The following is an 18,100-nucleotide window of genomic DNA, read 5'->3' as shown; positions in this document are numbered from 1 at the left end:
AGGTTTAGAGGCATATGGGCCAAATTCTGGCAAATGGGACTAGCTTAGATGGGGAATTTTGGTTGGCATGGCTGAGGGGCTAAAGGCCTGTTTCCATGCTGCATTGACTCTATGACTTTCTTTTGCCATGGAAGCAGAAAAACCCCCCATTAAGAAATAAACATTTAACTGCTTCATCAGACGTGTTTGGCTACTAAAGCACAATATGCCCCTTATTGGTTAGATGTGCTGGAGAGATTAGAATGCAGAATCGAGATGCTACCACTCAAGTGATGATTTCATTGCATTAGGGCCAATTGAGTCTGTTTAAAACGTGCACATGCTTTTACTGCAAATAGTGCCAAGCAAATTTAATTCAGTGGTAGCATAGTTGTGCAATGATAGGGTTTCTGCCTTACAGCACCAGAGACACGGGTTCAATCCTGACTTTGAGCGCTGTCCGTACAAGTTTGTACATTCTCCCTTTGACTGCTTGGATTTTCTCCGGGTTCTCCAGTTTCCTCCCACACTCCAAAGACGTACAGGTTCGTAGGTTAATTGGCTTTGGTAAGTTGCAAAAAAAAATTGCCCCTAGTGTGTAGGATAGTGTTATTGTACAGGGTGATCGATTGTCGTCATTGACTCCGTGGGCCAACAAATTATTTCCATGTTGTAACTCTAAACTCTAAAGTGGTCAGATTTTGGAAAAAGACACGTCCTTCTCTTGGTGTGAAGCTAAAAGATTGAAATTATCTTTCTTCAGCACACTTTATTTTGAAGATTGTCTGTACTATAATTTTAAGATACTTATTATGACATTATATACTCATTATAACAAACTTTACCTTTATTTATAAGGAGCAGCTATAAACGTACTTACAGTGTTTCTAAGCTGTGGAGTCCATCGAAGCAATTCCTTCCAAGGGACTGAATATTGTTGTTGTGGAGATGCCTGTGAAAGACATTTGTTTTTAGTTTAGAGATACAGTGTGGAAGATCCTCAGCCCACTTAGTCCGTGCCGACTACTATCGCCTGTACCCCCGAACGCCTGCGTTCAATGAGTTCGCCTCCGCAGCCGTCTAGTTTCATTTAGTTTAGAGATACAGCATAGAAACAGGCCCTTCATCCCACTGTCTGTGCCAATGAGGGATCCCCATATTCCAGCACTATCCTACAGACTAGGGATAATTTGCAATTTTACCAAAGCCAATTAACCTACAAACCAATACATCTTTGGAGTGTGGGAGAAAACCGGAGCACCCGGGGAAAACTCACGCAGTCATGAGGAGAACATACAAACTCCATACAGAGAGTACCCATAGTCAGGATCAAAACCGGGTCTTTGGCGCTGTAAGGCAGCAACTCTACCGCTGCGATACCGTGCCGCCCACACGGTCTCCACCCTAGTCTGTGGCAATGAATTCCACAGATTCACCACCTTACGGCTAAAGAAATTCCTCTCATCTCCATTCTAAAGGTACGTCCTTTTATTCTGAGGCTGTGCCCTCTGGTTCTAGACTTTCCCACTACTGGAAACATCCTCTCCACATCCACTCTCTCTTGGTCTTTTCTTAACCAAAGAGTTGAATCCCAGAGATGCAATGGAAGTGACTGTTCTTGACATTACTGCATCTTTTGAGTGAGTTTGGCATGAAAACATGCTGATAAACAAATTAATTAAAATCAGGGTGATTAATCTACACCCACCAGAACATAAAGCTGGCCCCAGATTGAGGCCACATGCAAATTGGAGGAACAGCACCTCATGTTTCGCTTGGGTTGCTTACAACCCAGCAGTATGAACGTTGAATTCTATAATTTTAAGTAACTTCTACTAACACTCTCTCCCCTATTCCCTTGTCCCTTTCACCACTTTAGTCGTTTAACCAGCTTCACTATTCTCGACAATGTATCCCTCTTAAGATCACACCCTCCCTAGACAACAATGGGCCTACCAGCCACCAGCCTGAGGTTATCCGTTGTCAGCCCTGATTGATGCCGGTTTTTTCTCCAAAATAGAGATGCTGCCTGACCCGCTGAGTAATTCTGGCACTTTGTGTCTATCTTTTATAAAGTAAGATGATTGTGGCGGTGATTGTGTACCTTTTGCAGTGAAACTTGGAGAACCTGCCAACTGGAGCTAATATAAAAAGTTATATTCATTCTACACAAGCACCAGGCAATTGTGGACGCAGCCCAGACCATCCCACAAACCAACCTCCTTTTCATTGACTACATTTACACTTCATGCTGCCCCAGCAATGCCACCAGCATAATCAAGGACACGTTTCACCCCAATCAGTCCCTCTTCTCCCCTTTCCCATCAGGCAAGAGGTACAGAAGTGAGAAAACTCATGCTTCCAGATTCAATGACAGTTTCTTCCCAGCTGTTATCAGGCAACTGAACCACTCTATCAACAGCTAGAGAGTAGTCCTGAGCTACTATTTGCCTCATTAGAGACCCTCAGATTATCTTTATTGGACTTTACTGGACTTTATTTTGCGCTAAATGTTATTTCCTCTTTCATATATCAGTACACTGTGGACAACTCTAATGTAATCATGTATACTTTCCGCCGACTGGTTAGCACATAACAAAAGCTCTTCTCTGTACCTAGGTACACGTGATAATAAACTAAACTGAACTAAATTAAACTAAATTAATCTAAATGCACCTAGGTCGAATTAACCTTTACCCCTTGGGTTTCAGTGTTTAATGTCATCCACATTAAAACATTTTTTTATTCAAAAGAAACAAAAGTACAGACTAGTAATACAATCAAATACTGCCTATAATGTCAGTTTGCCAACAAACATTTATCAAATTAAAATTTCGCCAACTTTATCAACAATAAGCTCGACCTCCCGCGGCGACCAGCTTTCACAGAAGGCCTCCAGAGTCCCAGTGGACACCACGTGTTCCCTCTCCAGGGACACGCAGGCATGGACGTAGTCCCGGAAGAGGGGCAGGCAGTCGACTCTGGTGTGACCATCGACGACCTGCTGCCTGGACCCGCGAATGGCCATCTTGGCTAGGCCAAGCTCTCTCATCCACATTGGGTGCTAGGGATAGGGGTGGGAATGATGGGAGGTGGGGTGTTGCTGAACACAACCTAATATGCATCAATGAAGTTGTTGTAGGGATGGTCACGAGGCTTCCATTTCATTAGCAACCTAACCTGGCCCCTTCACACCGATGTGATGATCAAGAAAGTGCGTCAGTGTATTTCCTCTCTTAGGCATCTGGGAAGACTTGGCAGGTCTATGAGGATTCTCTCGACTTTCTACAAATGCGTAATAGAAAGTTTTCTGACGGGATGCATTTTAGCCTAGTGGGGCAATTGGTCTTCTCTTGACTGTCTAAGCTTGCAAGGTGAACACAGCCCCGTTCATCACAGGGTTGTCACTGCCTTCTTTCTGATGATGATGATGATACTTTATTGTCACTTGTACCCAGGTACGGTGAAATTCTGTTTTACATAGAAAATAAGTGCAGGGGGAGGCCATTTGGCCCTTTGAGCCAGCACCGCCATTCATTGTGATCATGTCTGAAATTCCACAATCAGTAACCCGTGCCTGCCTTCTCCCCATACCCCTTGATTCTGCTTGCCCTAAGAGCTCTATATAACTCTCTTTTAAATTCATCCAGTGAATTGGCCTCCACTGCCTTCTGTGGCAGAGAATTGCACAAATTCACAACTCTCTAAACAAGTACGCAGAGTTACCACAAAGGCCGCAACAAAATTCTGAAAAGTACTCTTCCCTTCTTCGTTCAGACCACGTACTCTTATTTTTAACTCTACCTCATTCAGTTGCTCTGATATTGTACATTCGTATATGTTGCATTACTTCAGATGTATTTATCATAAATTGCATTATCAGTTGTGCCTATCATTACCATGCATTGTGTTTACTCTATGAGCTTGTGTAAACAAACAATTTCATTGCACCCTGGTCTATATGACAGGTAAATAATCTGAATCTGAATCTTAATCCTGAGTCTAATGTTATCAGACTTCTAAATGGATCAACCACCTTAATACTGTGTTCATTTTAGGTTACGTTCAGGTTTATTATTGCCATGTGTACCGAAGTATAGTGAAAAGATTTGTTTTGCATGCTCTCTAATCAGATCAGATAATACTATACATAAATACAATCGTCAAACTTGAGATCAACAAGTCGAGCAAAGGGATGATACATAGTGCAGAATATAGTTCTCAGCATGGTAGTGCATCAGATCTAAAGTTACATCCTTTTATTCTGAGGTTATGGCCTCTGGTCCTTGACTCTCCCATAATAGAAACATCCTCTCCACATCCACTCTATCCAGTCTTTCATTAATCGGTAAGTTTAAATGAGATCCCCTCCCCCCCCCTCTTCCTTCTAAACTCCAGCAAGTTTATATGCCCTCTAGTTACTCCAGCACTTTGTGTGAAGGAATAGGCCTTTCGGCCCACAATGTCAATGCCGAACAATGATGCTAAGACCAACTCTTATCCACCTGCACATGATCCATATCCCTCCATTCGCTGCATACAAAAGTCCCTTAAGTGCCAAAGTTACATTTCCAAGAAATGATTCAATACTTACAGTACAACGAGGCTGGATAAGTTGGCAAAAGCAGAGTCGGGGATGTATGCTATTTTGTTGAGAGCCAGTGTCATTGCCTGAAGTGACGGCAACTTGTTGAGAGCTTGAACAGGAATTTGAGTCAAGGCATTATCATCGAGCCAAAGATGTCGGAGGGACTGCAACCCTTCAAAGCTGTTCGGAGGTATGTCTGAAATCAGATTTGCATCCAGACGCCTGCAAGAACAATGATATTTCAATTACTTTTCTACCTTAATGGCTTGTTGCAAGACTGGTTGGTGGTAAAATAATTTAACACCTTTGAAAGGTACAAATTAATTATACGCTTTCATAGAACTAGAACAAGGCAGTTCAAAGGCTTCTTAAAAACAGTTGATGTTGTGGAAATCTGGAATAGTCTCCAAACTCCGGGTCTGTTGCAAAATAGATGAACAGAACTTTGAACGAGACAAATTGCTGGAGGAACTCAACAGGTTATGCAGCATCTGTGGAGGGAAATGGGCAGATGACGTTTCAGATACCCTTCTGCAGATACCCTTCTGCAGAATATTATAAAGTAAAACCATAAATAACTTTACTTTTAGACTTTAGAGATACAGTGCAAAAACAGACCCTTTGACCCTCCGAATCTGCACCGACCAGTGATCATCCCGTACACTAATACCATCCTACACACTAGGGATAATTTATAATTTTTTTACCAATGCCGACTATTGTCCGAACCATGGAACTATACCAGATTGATAGAGTTGAGACCAGCTATAATTTAAATGAATGGGAGATGAATGCAGAAACAAGGAACTGTAGATACTGGTTTACACATAAGGACACAAAATGGTGGAGTAACTCAGAGAGTCTGCAGAACATGGATAGGTGACTTTTTGGGTTGGGACCTTTCTTCAGACAAAAAATATCTGAAGAAGGGCCCCGAACTGAAACATCACCTATCAGTGTTCTCCACTCCAGCAATGTTGCCTGACCCACTGAGTTACTCCACCACTTTGTGTACTTTAATGAGAAATGAAGTTCAAGTGGTTGAATTGTCTGCTTTTGCTCCCTTGACCTGTTGTAAAGTTACGTGTTTCATCTAATTTGCAAGATGAATGAGTTTTGGATGTTATTCCAATTAATGACCTGCACTTTCTGTCAAACTTCTCATTCACCTTTATGTCAGAAGTTTGTAAACACAGTACTCATGGAAAACACAATAAACGAAAGAAAGCTCAATAAAAAAACACATGTTCCTATGTTCCGCAATACCTCCAAGGGCCCTAGGGCTCATGGGTTTTGGTGTATCTTTATTAGATCTCCCAAAATGAATGACTTTGCACTTATCAGAATTAAATTCCATCTTGCATTGCCATGCCAACTTACCATTTGATCGATACTATAATATAGCCACACCATGAACATCAGCACCTGTGGTGGCACAGTGGCACAGCAGTAGGTGCCTTACAGCGCCAGAGACCTGGGTTTGATCCTGACTACCGGTACTGTCTATGCGGAGTTTGTGCATTCTCCCTGTGGCCTGCGTGGGCTTTCTCCAGGCGCTCCTGGAGAAAAAGACCAACAGGTTTGTAGGCTAATTGGTTTCGGTAAAAATTGTAAATTGTCCCTAGTGTGCAGGATAGTGTGAATGTACAGGGATAGCTGGTTGTCGGTGGGCCAAAGGGTACTGTATCTCTAAACTAAACTAAACCGCTTAAACTAAACTAAACGAACCCACCAACATTCATGTCGTCTGTAAACTAGTCATACATTGCACATGCATATCTGAGTAATTAAATTTACACATAGCAAGAATCCCAGCACGAATCCTCATGGTACAATGCTGGCCACAAGTCTGTCTCCTATGACCAAGACGATGTCAGATCCAATTTGCACATTTGCCTTGGATACTTGGACTTGGGGCGAATCAGAAATCAATGGGAAGAATTACTCTTCAATTAAGTACCCATTGTACTGTGAAATCACACTTAAGGGGCTGTCCCACTGCGGTGACCTAATTGGCGAGTTTAGAAGAGTTTTTGCCCTCGACTCATACTCGCAGCTTGGTTGACATGAGGTCCTAGGAGGTCTTTGTAACTCTCCTTCATGCTCGAGAGTAGTCTCCGCGTACTCGAGGCCTCAGCTAGGTCGCGGCGTAATTTTCAAAATGCTGAAAAATGCCTGCGAGTAAAAAAAGTCCGCCATGGAAAAATATAGATATTTTTTTAAATCGTAGGTTTAGTCGAAGTAGGTCATGGTAGGTCAGCATGATATTCGTAGGTAATTGAGAATAGTCGAAGGTAATCTAAGGTAGTCGAAGGTAATCGAAGGTAGTCGAAGGTAGTCGTAGATAGACTTCAACATAGTCGAAGGAGATCGAAGGAGGTCGAAGGAGGTCGTCTTTACTCTCCACTATTCCGTATCCAATTTTCCCGAAGCTAATTGAAGTTAGTCGAAGCTAGTCTTCTACATAGTCGAAGGAGGTCTTCAACATGACACTTTTTCCAACTCTCCAAAACTCTTCTAAACTCCCCAATTAGGTTGCCGCAGTGGGACACCCCCTTTAGGCACTGACAGACATGAATAGATTGCTCTTTAAATTCACATGATTCTCGATCTTCCACTCTTTACACACACTTGACCTCTTGATCTTTAGCTCTTAACACTCCCTTGTTTCATCTGTCTCTCACTGTCTATAGCCACGGGCTCCTGATCTCCTGCTCTTTACACTCCCCTGGTCCCTTTAATCTTTCAAACTTTGTACTTCTTCATCCTATCTGACTTTTTCTCTTTTTATATATATATGTGTGTATTTTTTAACATCAGAGCTGCCCGTTTCTCAGTCTGCCCCTGACATTGAGTACATATTGGAATTATTTGTACTGCTGGACAGTTCAACTATCACTAATATCCTGGCTTGTGCCATCAAGATGCATGGTTTGCCCTTGTCTGACAAAATCAGAGCTTTGAGCTTTGAGAAGAAATAACAAGAATTGAGCCAAACTTTTTAGTTTGGTTTAGTTTATTATTGTTACATATACCGAGGTACAGTGAAAGGCTTTTTTTGGTGCATGTTATCCAATCAGCAGAAAGGTTACAATCAAGCCGTCCACAGTGTATAGATACAGGATAAAAGGAGTATAATTTAGTGCAAAATACCGTCTAGTAAAGTCTGATTAAAGATAGTTCAATGTGGTAGATGGTAGGTCAGACCACTATCTAGTTGATGATAGGATGGTTCAGTTGCCTGATAACAACTGGGAAGAAAATGTTCCTGAATCTGGAGAAATGGGTTTTCTCCTCCAGTGACTACGTTTTGTTGAGACTAAAACCAGGAAATATAAGATCACTTTATAGTTTAATCTTAACAACGCTTGGGTTTCATTGTATGGCAGTCCACTTAAATGATCTAAGACTTTAATCTGGAAAGTTGAATATTGGAGAGTGTTTGTGTGCCTTAATGAACAATCTGCTGGAACAACACGAAAGGTTGAGCAGTATATGTAGAGAGAAATGGACAAGCAACTTTTTGGGTCAGGACACTTCATCCAGAGCCCAGTTGAAGGGTCCCGACCTGAAACATCGATCGTCCATTTAACCTCCACAGATGACATCCAACCTGCTGAGTTCCTCCAGTAGATTGTTTTTTTGCGCCAGATTCAGCATTCACAGTCACTTAAGCCTTCACATTACATGTCTCTCTAGTCCATAAGGATCACAATATGAAGGTATGTATGGAGACAAAAACAGTATGTACAGTACATGCTTATAGATACATGTTTAATGATACAGGTTTCATGAAAAATAAATACAAATCTAATCCAGTAACCTTTTTTGGGTTATCCTGATCTTCTTTCAGGATATGAACAAAAGAATGTTATAGACAATTGACAATAGACAATAGGTGCGGGAGTAGGCCATTCAGCCCTTCGAGCCAGCACCGCCATTCAATGTGATCATGGCTGATCATCCCCAATCAGTACCCCGTTCCTGCCTTCTGCCCATATCCCCTGACTCCGCTATTTTTAAGAGCCCTATCCAGCTCTATCTTGAAAGCATCCAGAGAACCTGCCTCCACTGCCCTCTGAGACAGAGAATTCCACATACTTACCACTCACTCAGAAAAAATGTTTCCTCCTCTCCGTTCTAAATTGCTTACTCCTTATTCTTAAACTGTGGCCCCTGGTTCTGGACTCCCCCAACATCGGGAACATTTTTCCTGCCTCTAGCATGTCCAAGCTCTTAACAATCATATGTTTCAATGAGAATCCCTCTTATCCTTCTAAACTCCAGAGTGTACAAGCCCAGCTGCTCCATTCTCTCATTTATCGATCTATCTATTTGTTTATTTATTTATTTATTTGGTTTTCGTCCATTTTAGAAATATATCAATGAAGCGGGCCATTTGGCCCACTGAGACCATGTCGATCATCGTTCACCCATTCACAATAGTTATCTATGTTATCCCACATTCGCATCCACTCGCTACACATTAGGTGCAATAGACGAAGCCAATTAACCTAAATATCCACGCATTTTGGGGATGTGGGAGGAAACTGGAGCACCCAGAGGAAATCCTACATGGTGATAGGGAGAACGTGCATACAAGGTCAGGATCGAACCCACGGTCCCGCTGGCACTGTGAGGCTGTAGCTCTACCAGCTGTACCACTGTGTTACACTTACATTTCTATGCAACATGCTTAGAGAAAAGTACAGTGAACAGCTCATCAGGGACTTGAACTCTGGACCATCATATTAAAAGTCTTGCGTTCTACCGATTAAGCTATCAGGGCCCTGAAATATATCATCCAGACATGTCATATTTATCTGCTTACACCATGCACAATTTAACATCATAATTGCTTCCAACTGTGACGTACAAGAAATCAGTCAATTCATCAGATAGCCCTGGGACACCAAGTTTGTGGACTCAAATTGCCATCAAGATGATGGATGGAGGAGGTACAAATCTCAGCTGCTACTGGTTAGCATGAGCTGGATCAACTCTAAGCAGACGCCACTGTGCGGAACAGCAAAAGATGTACATTTTGATTAACAGGGCGGCACAGTGGAGCAGCTGGTAGGACTGCTGCTTCACAGTGCCAGAGACCCAGGTTTGATCCTGAGCTCAGGTGCTGTCTGTCTGTGTGGAGTTTGCACGTTTTCCCTGTGACTGCGTGGGTTTCCTCTGGGTTCTCTGGTTTCCTCCCATGTCCCAAAAACGTGCAGTTTTGTAGAACAATTGGCCATTGTAAACTTGTCCCTAGTGTGTAGGGAGTGGATGAGAAATTGGGATGACACAAAACTAGTGTTAGTGGGTGATCGACGGTCTGTATTGACCAAGTGAGCTGAAGGGTCTGTTTCCATGCTGAATCATAGAGTCATAGAGTGTGGACTCAGGCCCTTCAGCCCAACTTGCCCACGCCGACCAACACGCCCCAACTAAACTGCCTGCTTTTGGCCCATATCCCTCTAGCTCTCCCTATCCATGTATTTGCCCAAATGTTTCTTAAACTTTGCAGTATCTCTAAACTAACATTATCAATGCATAACTGATTTGAGTATAGTATAGTATGCTTATCAATATATTTAAACTTGTGCCGTAATGTAAACTTGCCCCACATATCTCCTTTAAATTGTGCCCCTCTCTCCTTCACTGTGCACCTCTCCCCCGTACTTATTTACCAAAATTTGCATTAAGACTTACACATATGCTCATCCGTAGCAAAGTCTATTTTAATAACCTCTGAAGAAGTTGGCTGTAATTATAATTATCGGAAATGTTTCCATTCATGACAAAATAGAAATAGATATTTTTTTTATCTTTTCCCCTATTACTAACTTCAAAGAAAGATTGGTATAGACTTGCGGAAAAGAGTTGTGCTATTTCAAAACCTATATTTTCCAAGTAATTGTCACTGCTTTGTTCATTGATTAACATAAAAAGAATGTTGAAAAAAAAAGTTAATATCTTCCAGGGCTCCAAATTTTATATATAATTGACATTTCTCTCACTTAAGCTCTGTATTAAATGAGAGGATTCTTAAATTATATGCCAAACATTAAATCACCTGGAAATGCTAAAACAACATTCGACGAGGGATTGTTAATGTTGAAGGTGTAAGAAACCCTTTCATATTGTTTCCATTGTTCTTTAAATCTAAGATACACCAAAGATAAGTTATTCCTAATGGTTGGATCAACAAAATAAATAAAACTGGAGAGATGCCAAATTTACTGTAATCAGCAGAAAAAGTTCCTGTGGCAATATTTCACTGATATCTTCAACGGCTACACATTCTCAGTTATTCTCGGCCTCACAATCCCTCCCCTTCCTGGGCATGGTTTGTAAAATAACAATAAATTCTTCCTGGGGATCATATCTTTGGCTCAGAAATGCTATTGTGCAAAGCATATGTTCTGAGCCTAATGACCACGCTGTGAAAACGTAGAACATAGAACAGTATGGCTTGGTAGCACAGTGGTTGAGTTGCTGCCTTACAACACCAGAGACCCGGGTTCAATCCTGGCTACGGTTCTGTCTGTATGGAGTTTGTACGTTCTCTGCGTGACCTGTGTCTCCGGGAGCTCCGGTTTCCTCCCATACTCCAAAGACGTAAAGTTTTGTAGGCGTTGCCTTGGTAAAATTGTAAATTGTCCCTAGTGTGTGTAGGATAGTGTTAGTGTATGGGGATCGCTGGTCAATGTGGACTCGGTGGGCTGAAGGACCTGTTCCCGGGCTCATTCTCTAAACTAAACTAAACAAAACTAAACAGTACAGCACATGAACAGGACCTTTGGCCCAAAGTGTTTGTGCCAAACATGATGCCAAGTTAAAATGATCAAATCTGCCTGCAAATGATCCATATCTCTCTGTTCCCTGAACTCCATGTGTTCATCTAAAAGCCTCTTAGATGCCTCCATCACCACGATACGTTCCAGGTCCCCACTACTCTCTGTGCAAAAAAACTTGCCCCGCATATCTCCATTAAAATTTCCCTCTTTCACCTAGCTGTGCCCACTAGCACTGGACATTTCCACCCTAGGAAAACGATTCTGTCTATTCTATCTATGCCTCTCTTTATATAAATCTATTAGTTCTCCCTTCAACCTCTGGTGATCCAGAGGGAACAATCCAAGTTTGTCCAACCTCTCCTTGTAGCTAACGCCCCCTAATCCACGTAACATGTAGTTGCGAGTAGCAAATTGGAAGCTACAACAAAACTGACATGGTTTCTTGGAAAGATCCAGTGCAAGGAGCTTTCTAATTACCCTAAACTCAGTGCACATAATAAGATGTAACGTAACCAGTTCCCTTATTGGTTTATAACATATTAACAATGGCTGTAATGCATTCTATAAACATTTCCTCTAAATAACTTGTGCCAGCATTAAATCAATTATTTACTTTTATAGGCCTTTCTCACGGGGTGACTTGATGCAAGAGGTAACCAGAGTTGAACATCGTGGGAACCTCGTACGATAACCGTACGGCATTCATGGACCACCGTGGACCACCGTGGCGCTAACGGCAGGTACTCGTGTAACTTGTCGACTCGGGAGAAAATTCAAGCAAGCTTGAATTTCTCCAAGAGTGACTTGTACACTTGTGGTTGAACATTGAAACATTATATGGACGTAGTGGCCAGTGCGATATCCGTAATAACTCTTGCGTTTACCGTGGGAACTCCTGCGAACGGTGAACCCGGAAGTTTGAGTTTTAGTTTATTTTAGTTGTTGGCCACTCACCATTTGGTGTGACATCTAGAGTCCTTTATAAATGTCTGTATAGAAACATAGAAACATAGAAATTAGGTGCAGGAGTAGGCCATTCGGCCCTTCGAGCCTGCACCGCCATTCAATATGATCATGGCTGATCATCCAACTCAGTATCCCGTACCTGTCTTCTCTCCATACCCTCTGATCCCATTAGCCACAAGGGCCACATCTAACTCCCTCTTAAATATAGCCAATGAACTGGCCTCGACTACCCTCTGTGGCAGAGAGTTCCAGAGATTCACCACTCTCTGTGTGAAAAAAAGTTCTTCTCATCTCGGTTTTAAAGGATTTCCCCCTTATCCTTAAGCTGTGACCCCTTGTCCTGGACTTCCCCAACATCGGGAGCAATCTTCCTGCATCTAGCCTATCCAACCCCTTAAGAATTTTATAAGTTTCTATAAGATCCCCTCTCAATCTCCTAAATTCTAGAGAGTATAAACCAAGTCTATCCAGTCTTTCTTCATAAGACAGTCCTGACATCCCAGGAATCAGTCTGGTGAACCTTCTCTGCACTCCCTCTATGGCAATAATGTCCTTCCTCAGATTTGGAGACCAAAACTGTACGCAATACTCCAGGTATCTCACCAAGACCCTGTACAACTGCAGTAGAACCTCCCTGCTCCTATACTCAAATCCTTTTGCTATGAAAGCTAACATACCATTCGCTTTCTTCACTGCCTGCTGCACCTGCATGCCTACTTTCAATGACTGGTGTACCATGACACCCAGGTCTCGCTGCATCTCCCCTTTTCCTAGTCGGCCACCATTTAGATAATAGTCTGCTTTCCTGTTTTTGCCACCAAAATGGATAACCTCACATTTATCCACATTATACTGCAACTGCCAAACATTTGCCCACTCACCCAGCCTATCCAAGTCACCTTGCAGTCTCCTAGCATCCTCCTCACAGCTAACACTGCCCCCCAGCTTAGTGTAATCCGCAAACTTGGAGATATTGCCTTCAATTCCCTCATCCAGATCATTAATATATATTGTAAATAGCTGGGGTCCCAGCACTGAGCCTTGCGGTACCCCACTAGTCACTGCCTGCCATTGTGAAAAGGACCCGTTTACTCCTACTCTTTGCTTCCTGTTTGCCAGCCAGTTCTCTATCCACATCAATACTGAACCCCCAATGCCGTGTGCTTTAAGTTTGTATACTAATCTCTTATGTGGGACCTTGTCGAAAGCCTTCTGGAAGTCCAGATACACCACATCCACTGGTTCTCCCCTATCCACGCTACTAGTTACATCCTCGAAAAATTCTATAAGATTCGTCAGACATGATTTACCTTTTGTAAATCCATGCTGACTTTGTCCAATGAGTTGTACACTGTTAACGTGTGTTTTTTCCTCTTGGGCATTACTTTGTTTCTGTTGGAGGCTCCACATTTTATTATAGCCTGAAGTGTGATAAAGCTTTTAACTCAGCAGTTTGATTGTCAGTGCTTGTTTACCTCATTGTTAAATAAATATATTTTTTACTATCAGATTGATGTCTGCAATTCTTCATTAACACATCACTACAAGATGAATGTCTCTAATGTTATAATCCCTCTCATGCTGAAACACAAAATAGTTGAAGGGAGGTGATATAATCACATTTTCATTCTTTTTCATTTTTGAGTGTTCATGTCCCTCAATTGCTGAGCTATTTAAACGATTTAAAGTTTCACCTCTCAGTAGATAATTAAATAAGACAATCATCACGGTCAATGTGAGACAAAGTCTTTATTCCTATTTGACAATATAAAAAGACGACTTCTTGCACATATTGAGAGAAGGTGCATCACACCAAACAACATTTGTCTAAAAAAGGGCTTAGCAAACATGAAAATCAACAAATGAGGCACGCTAGATTTTTTAAAACAGATTCTATTCATTAACCTCCGCAACAAGCCTAAACTCAGGCAATAAAAGGGACAATGCAATGTGCTAAATGGCAGGTTTTGCGGACGACCATCTTATAGGAAACACTTTTCAGAGGACAACACTAGAAAGTGAAACAAAGAGAAGTAAGCAGGATTACAACGGGACATTATTATCAGCTTATTTTCTATGCATGTCTGCTAACATGCAGTAGTGTTCCTGTGGTCGGCTACCCATCAATAGAGCTGTCCTGCCACGGCACACTCCCCAATTGTGAATTGTAGTAAGCGCAGAGATGGCCTCTTTGCTCTTTCCCACTGTATGTGCCCAAGTTACCTTTGAAACGCTGCAGTGGGACCATTTCCGCCTTGGTTGCACCACTTCTCCATGTACCTAGTGTTATTCCCCCTGTGTCACTGTCCACTAGGTCACCGTCCTGGATGGCTGTTGCTGATCCTGCAGCTGCACCTCTCATTCGGATCAGGTTGTGCAGAACACATGCTGCATATACTATAGTCTCAACATTCTTGGGCTTCTGCTCCATTTGTCTTGAGCAAGCATCTAAATCTGTTTGCCAAGATGCCAAAATAATTTTCTACAACCCTCCTAGCCCTTGACAGCCTGTAATTGAAGATCCTCTGTTCCCTAGTTAGATTCCTCTGTGGATTAAGCACATTAAGCAGTTTATCATATTGTCCAAATAGAGGTCTCCGTTGAAAGATGGGCTTCACCCAGTGAGACTTCCTCTTAATTCTCTTTTTAATTAATCTCACCCTTCTGCCTTCACGCAAGCGTCCTCGATTCACATAGAGGCTGCTGCATACAGCGCGTCAATGAAAAACACCACCATCCTGTACTCGAAACTACATAGTACAGGCATGTCTCCAAATGAGCCAATTCAACCAACGGAGGATAATAGTGTGTGAAAAAAAAAGTGACATCATGTGTGCCACGTGATGATTTAACAACACTTCACAGTTCACAATATTCATTCAAGATTTAACGGGAAAGCTCGGGAGACGGACAAGTCACTCGCACAAATAACAGAAATGCCGAGTATCCGTGGGAACTCTTTATCTACCCCCCGTTATATCGTGTGATATCGTGCTAGACCACGACCACTTCACTCTGGTTACATCTGGTTACATCTTGCGTCAAGTCGCCCCGTGAGAAAGGCCTATAAAGCACATACCCAGTCACCTATTTCTTTCGCTCCATAGATGCTGCTGCACCCGCTGAGTTTCTCCAGCATTTTTGTGTACCTTCTGAGGATGACCTGTCTAGCTCTTTGTTCTTTTTTCCTTGTTTCTACATTCAGCATTCCAAATCAGTCATTGAGTTTAGGATTTCCGTGGAGGGAATACATGCATCTTGGACCTCCAGCTTTTTAAAAGGTTGAAACTGGCAGTTCCTTGCAGAAGTACTGGTATTAGCTAGCAAGATCTATCCTACATGTTAAAATTGATGTTCATAAATCTACTTAATTGTGTTGAGATGGGTCCTGAAACTATCATTGCTGAACAGGCCCTCACTTCCTGGCAAGGAACGCGGTGAGTGTGGTGAGGATTTTCAAATAGCGCGCGCATTTATTGCTGACGCAAAAAAGGCGGGCCGACTGATTTTGGGCGTCGCACGGCATCGCACGGTGACGTCATCACACAATGCCACACGCTACGCGTATGACGTCAAGATGCCTGTACTCGACTGCAATACGCCCGCGTGCGTACACGGGCCGTCAGGCTGGAGGAGCACGAAGATTTAGTTTGGTACAAAACCACGGACAACTCCATACCCCTCCGCGCTTCTCAGTGGGACCGGCCCCGCGCGGCCACACGATGCCCGTGTGCCTCAACGCGACGACGAGTTCGCGTAATTTGCATGCCAAGGACACGTAAGTGGGACAGGGCCTTTACTCCAGCAGTTTGTGTCTACAGTGTAATCCAGCATCTGTAGTTCCTTCCTACACAACTCTGGAAATTCCCAAAGAACATGTTGAAAATCATTAAAGTTGTCATTTATTTAGAATGGTGCTTACAGAAATTAATAAGATTTCAATTGTAATTGCTTTCCTACACAAAAAGCCAAAATAAAATATTCCACAATAGTTTTTCCACTAATTTTATGTGCTTTGATTTGGTTCAGCTCAGTGCAGTTACCTCAGTGAAATAGCATTGCAACTTGAGCACAGTCCTAACAACTCTACTTCCTGAGAGGGCTGAGGAAGTTAACATCTCCCCAACAACTCTAACTTCTACAACCTCTATGGATGCATCGTGGAAAGAATTGTATTGGGATCACAGCATGGGTTGGGAACAGCTCCATCCAAGACCACAACAAATCGCAGAGAATTGTGGGCACCGCGCAGACCATCACGCAAACCAACATCCCTTCCATTTAAACCATTTACACCTCTGCAAGGCCACCAGCATAATCAAGGTCGAGTCACTCCCTGGTCACTCTCCCATCAGGCAAAAGGTATAGAAGTGTGAAAATGCACACCTCCAGTTTCAGGGACAGCTTCTTCCCAGCTGTAATCAGGCAACTGAACCATCCTATGACAACTAGAGAGCAGTCCTGAACTACTATCTATCTCAATTGAGACCCTTAGACTATCTTTGATCGGACTTTACAGGTTTTATCTTGCACTAAATGTTATTCATGTTATTCCCTTTATCATGTATCTGTACACTGTGAAAGGCTCAATTGTAATCATGCATTTTCTTTCTACTGACTGGTTAGCACACAACAAAAGCTTTTCACGGTACCTCTGTACATGTGGCAATAAACTAATGTCAAACTCAAACTAAAGTATGGATGGCAAAGAAATCTATAAAGGCTTCTTTTCTCTATAAATAACCAATCCAGTAGGCTTATGTGTACCTCTGGGTGGTAACAAGATTAAGTATCTGAGACTTGATTTCTGCCACAATTGATTAATGGAAAATGCCCAGATGTAATTGTATTTGACAGCATCAGAAGAAACTAAAGAACACCTGAAGGAAAAAAAACTTCCTTGCAATACATTTGGTAAGTTCTTAAGTGAAAACCACCTTGTCGCCATACACTTTTGTAACTCTCCGATGCTAACAACAGCACTTACATTCAGATGCCTCCAATGTCAACATTCAAAGTAAGTATGCATAAGTATGTTATGGACCTGAGTGACCCAGGATACATGATACAGAAGTTAGTGATCAGGAAAGATGAAACATTTGTGCAGTTATTTGCCACATATTGACAAAGCGAGCTGCTTTGAAACAGAAACATAAAGCATCAACTAAACATTTCCAAGTGCTTCAATCAGTTTGCCAGGAGCACTTACTCAGTTGAGGAGCAACTCCGAAGTATGATTCTTAATCTTTGACCTCTCCTCGTTGCTCAAAGGCAGACACTTGCTCCATTTCAGCCAACGTTGTAGAGTACAGGGAGCGGAGGGTCACAAATAGTGGATGTGCCCATGTCTTAATTCACACACACTTTCTGAGATCAAAGCCAAAGTCCAGTGACACAACAAGGAAAGCATTTGTCTTCCCCACTAAGATGTCAAGTCGCAGTCAACAAATTGACTATGGTCTCCAAAGTGAATCCGGCTAGATTGATGGGTTGTAGTAATTCAGAACATTGACAAACAGACTTCACCTGCAAAAACAGGAAAGCTTCTCCCTACAGCTATTCATCACTATCCACGGAGTAGGAGTTACATAGAACAACCGTAATTGTCTTGTAATATGGTTTAAAGGAAAATATCACGCTGGTGCATTCTAAAAATACAAAAAGTAAAAGTAATTCCTTTATAAATATCTTGGTAGGAAAGTTTATAATTTGCTTTTAATTGAGTTTGCCCTAGTACATTACTAATTGTATTGGTTAGTACCCAACAGTTAAGAAG

The 18,100-nt window shown here is 42.2% G+C and overlaps 1 protein-coding gene across 1 annotated transcript in view; it reads right to left on the bottom strand.

Annotated features, from left to right (window-relative positions):
• Positions 1–18,100, bottom strand: part of lgr6 (leucine rich repeat containing G protein-coupled receptor 6) — a 274,970-nt gene that overhangs the window by 60,533 nt on the left and 196,337 nt on the right. Inside the window, exons 5-6 of the mRNA XM_033042482.1 lie at positions 4,574–4,789; positions 860–931 (exon numbers count right to left, since the gene is read on the bottom strand). Coding sequence (XP_032898373.1) covers positions 860–931; positions 4,574–4,789 — 288 coding nt within the window. The remainder of the gene's footprint in view (positions 1–859; positions 932–4,573; positions 4,790–18,100) is intronic.

This window comes from Amblyraja radiata, chromosome 24 (genome assembly GCF_010909765.2).
Source record: "Amblyraja radiata isolate CabotCenter1 chromosome 24, sAmbRad1.1.pri, whole genome shotgun sequence".
In the NCBI taxonomy this organism is placed as follows: domain Eukaryota; kingdom Metazoa; phylum Chordata; class Chondrichthyes; order Rajiformes; family Rajidae; genus Amblyraja; species Amblyraja radiata.
This window is presented reverse-complemented; position numbering and strand designations above follow the sequence as displayed.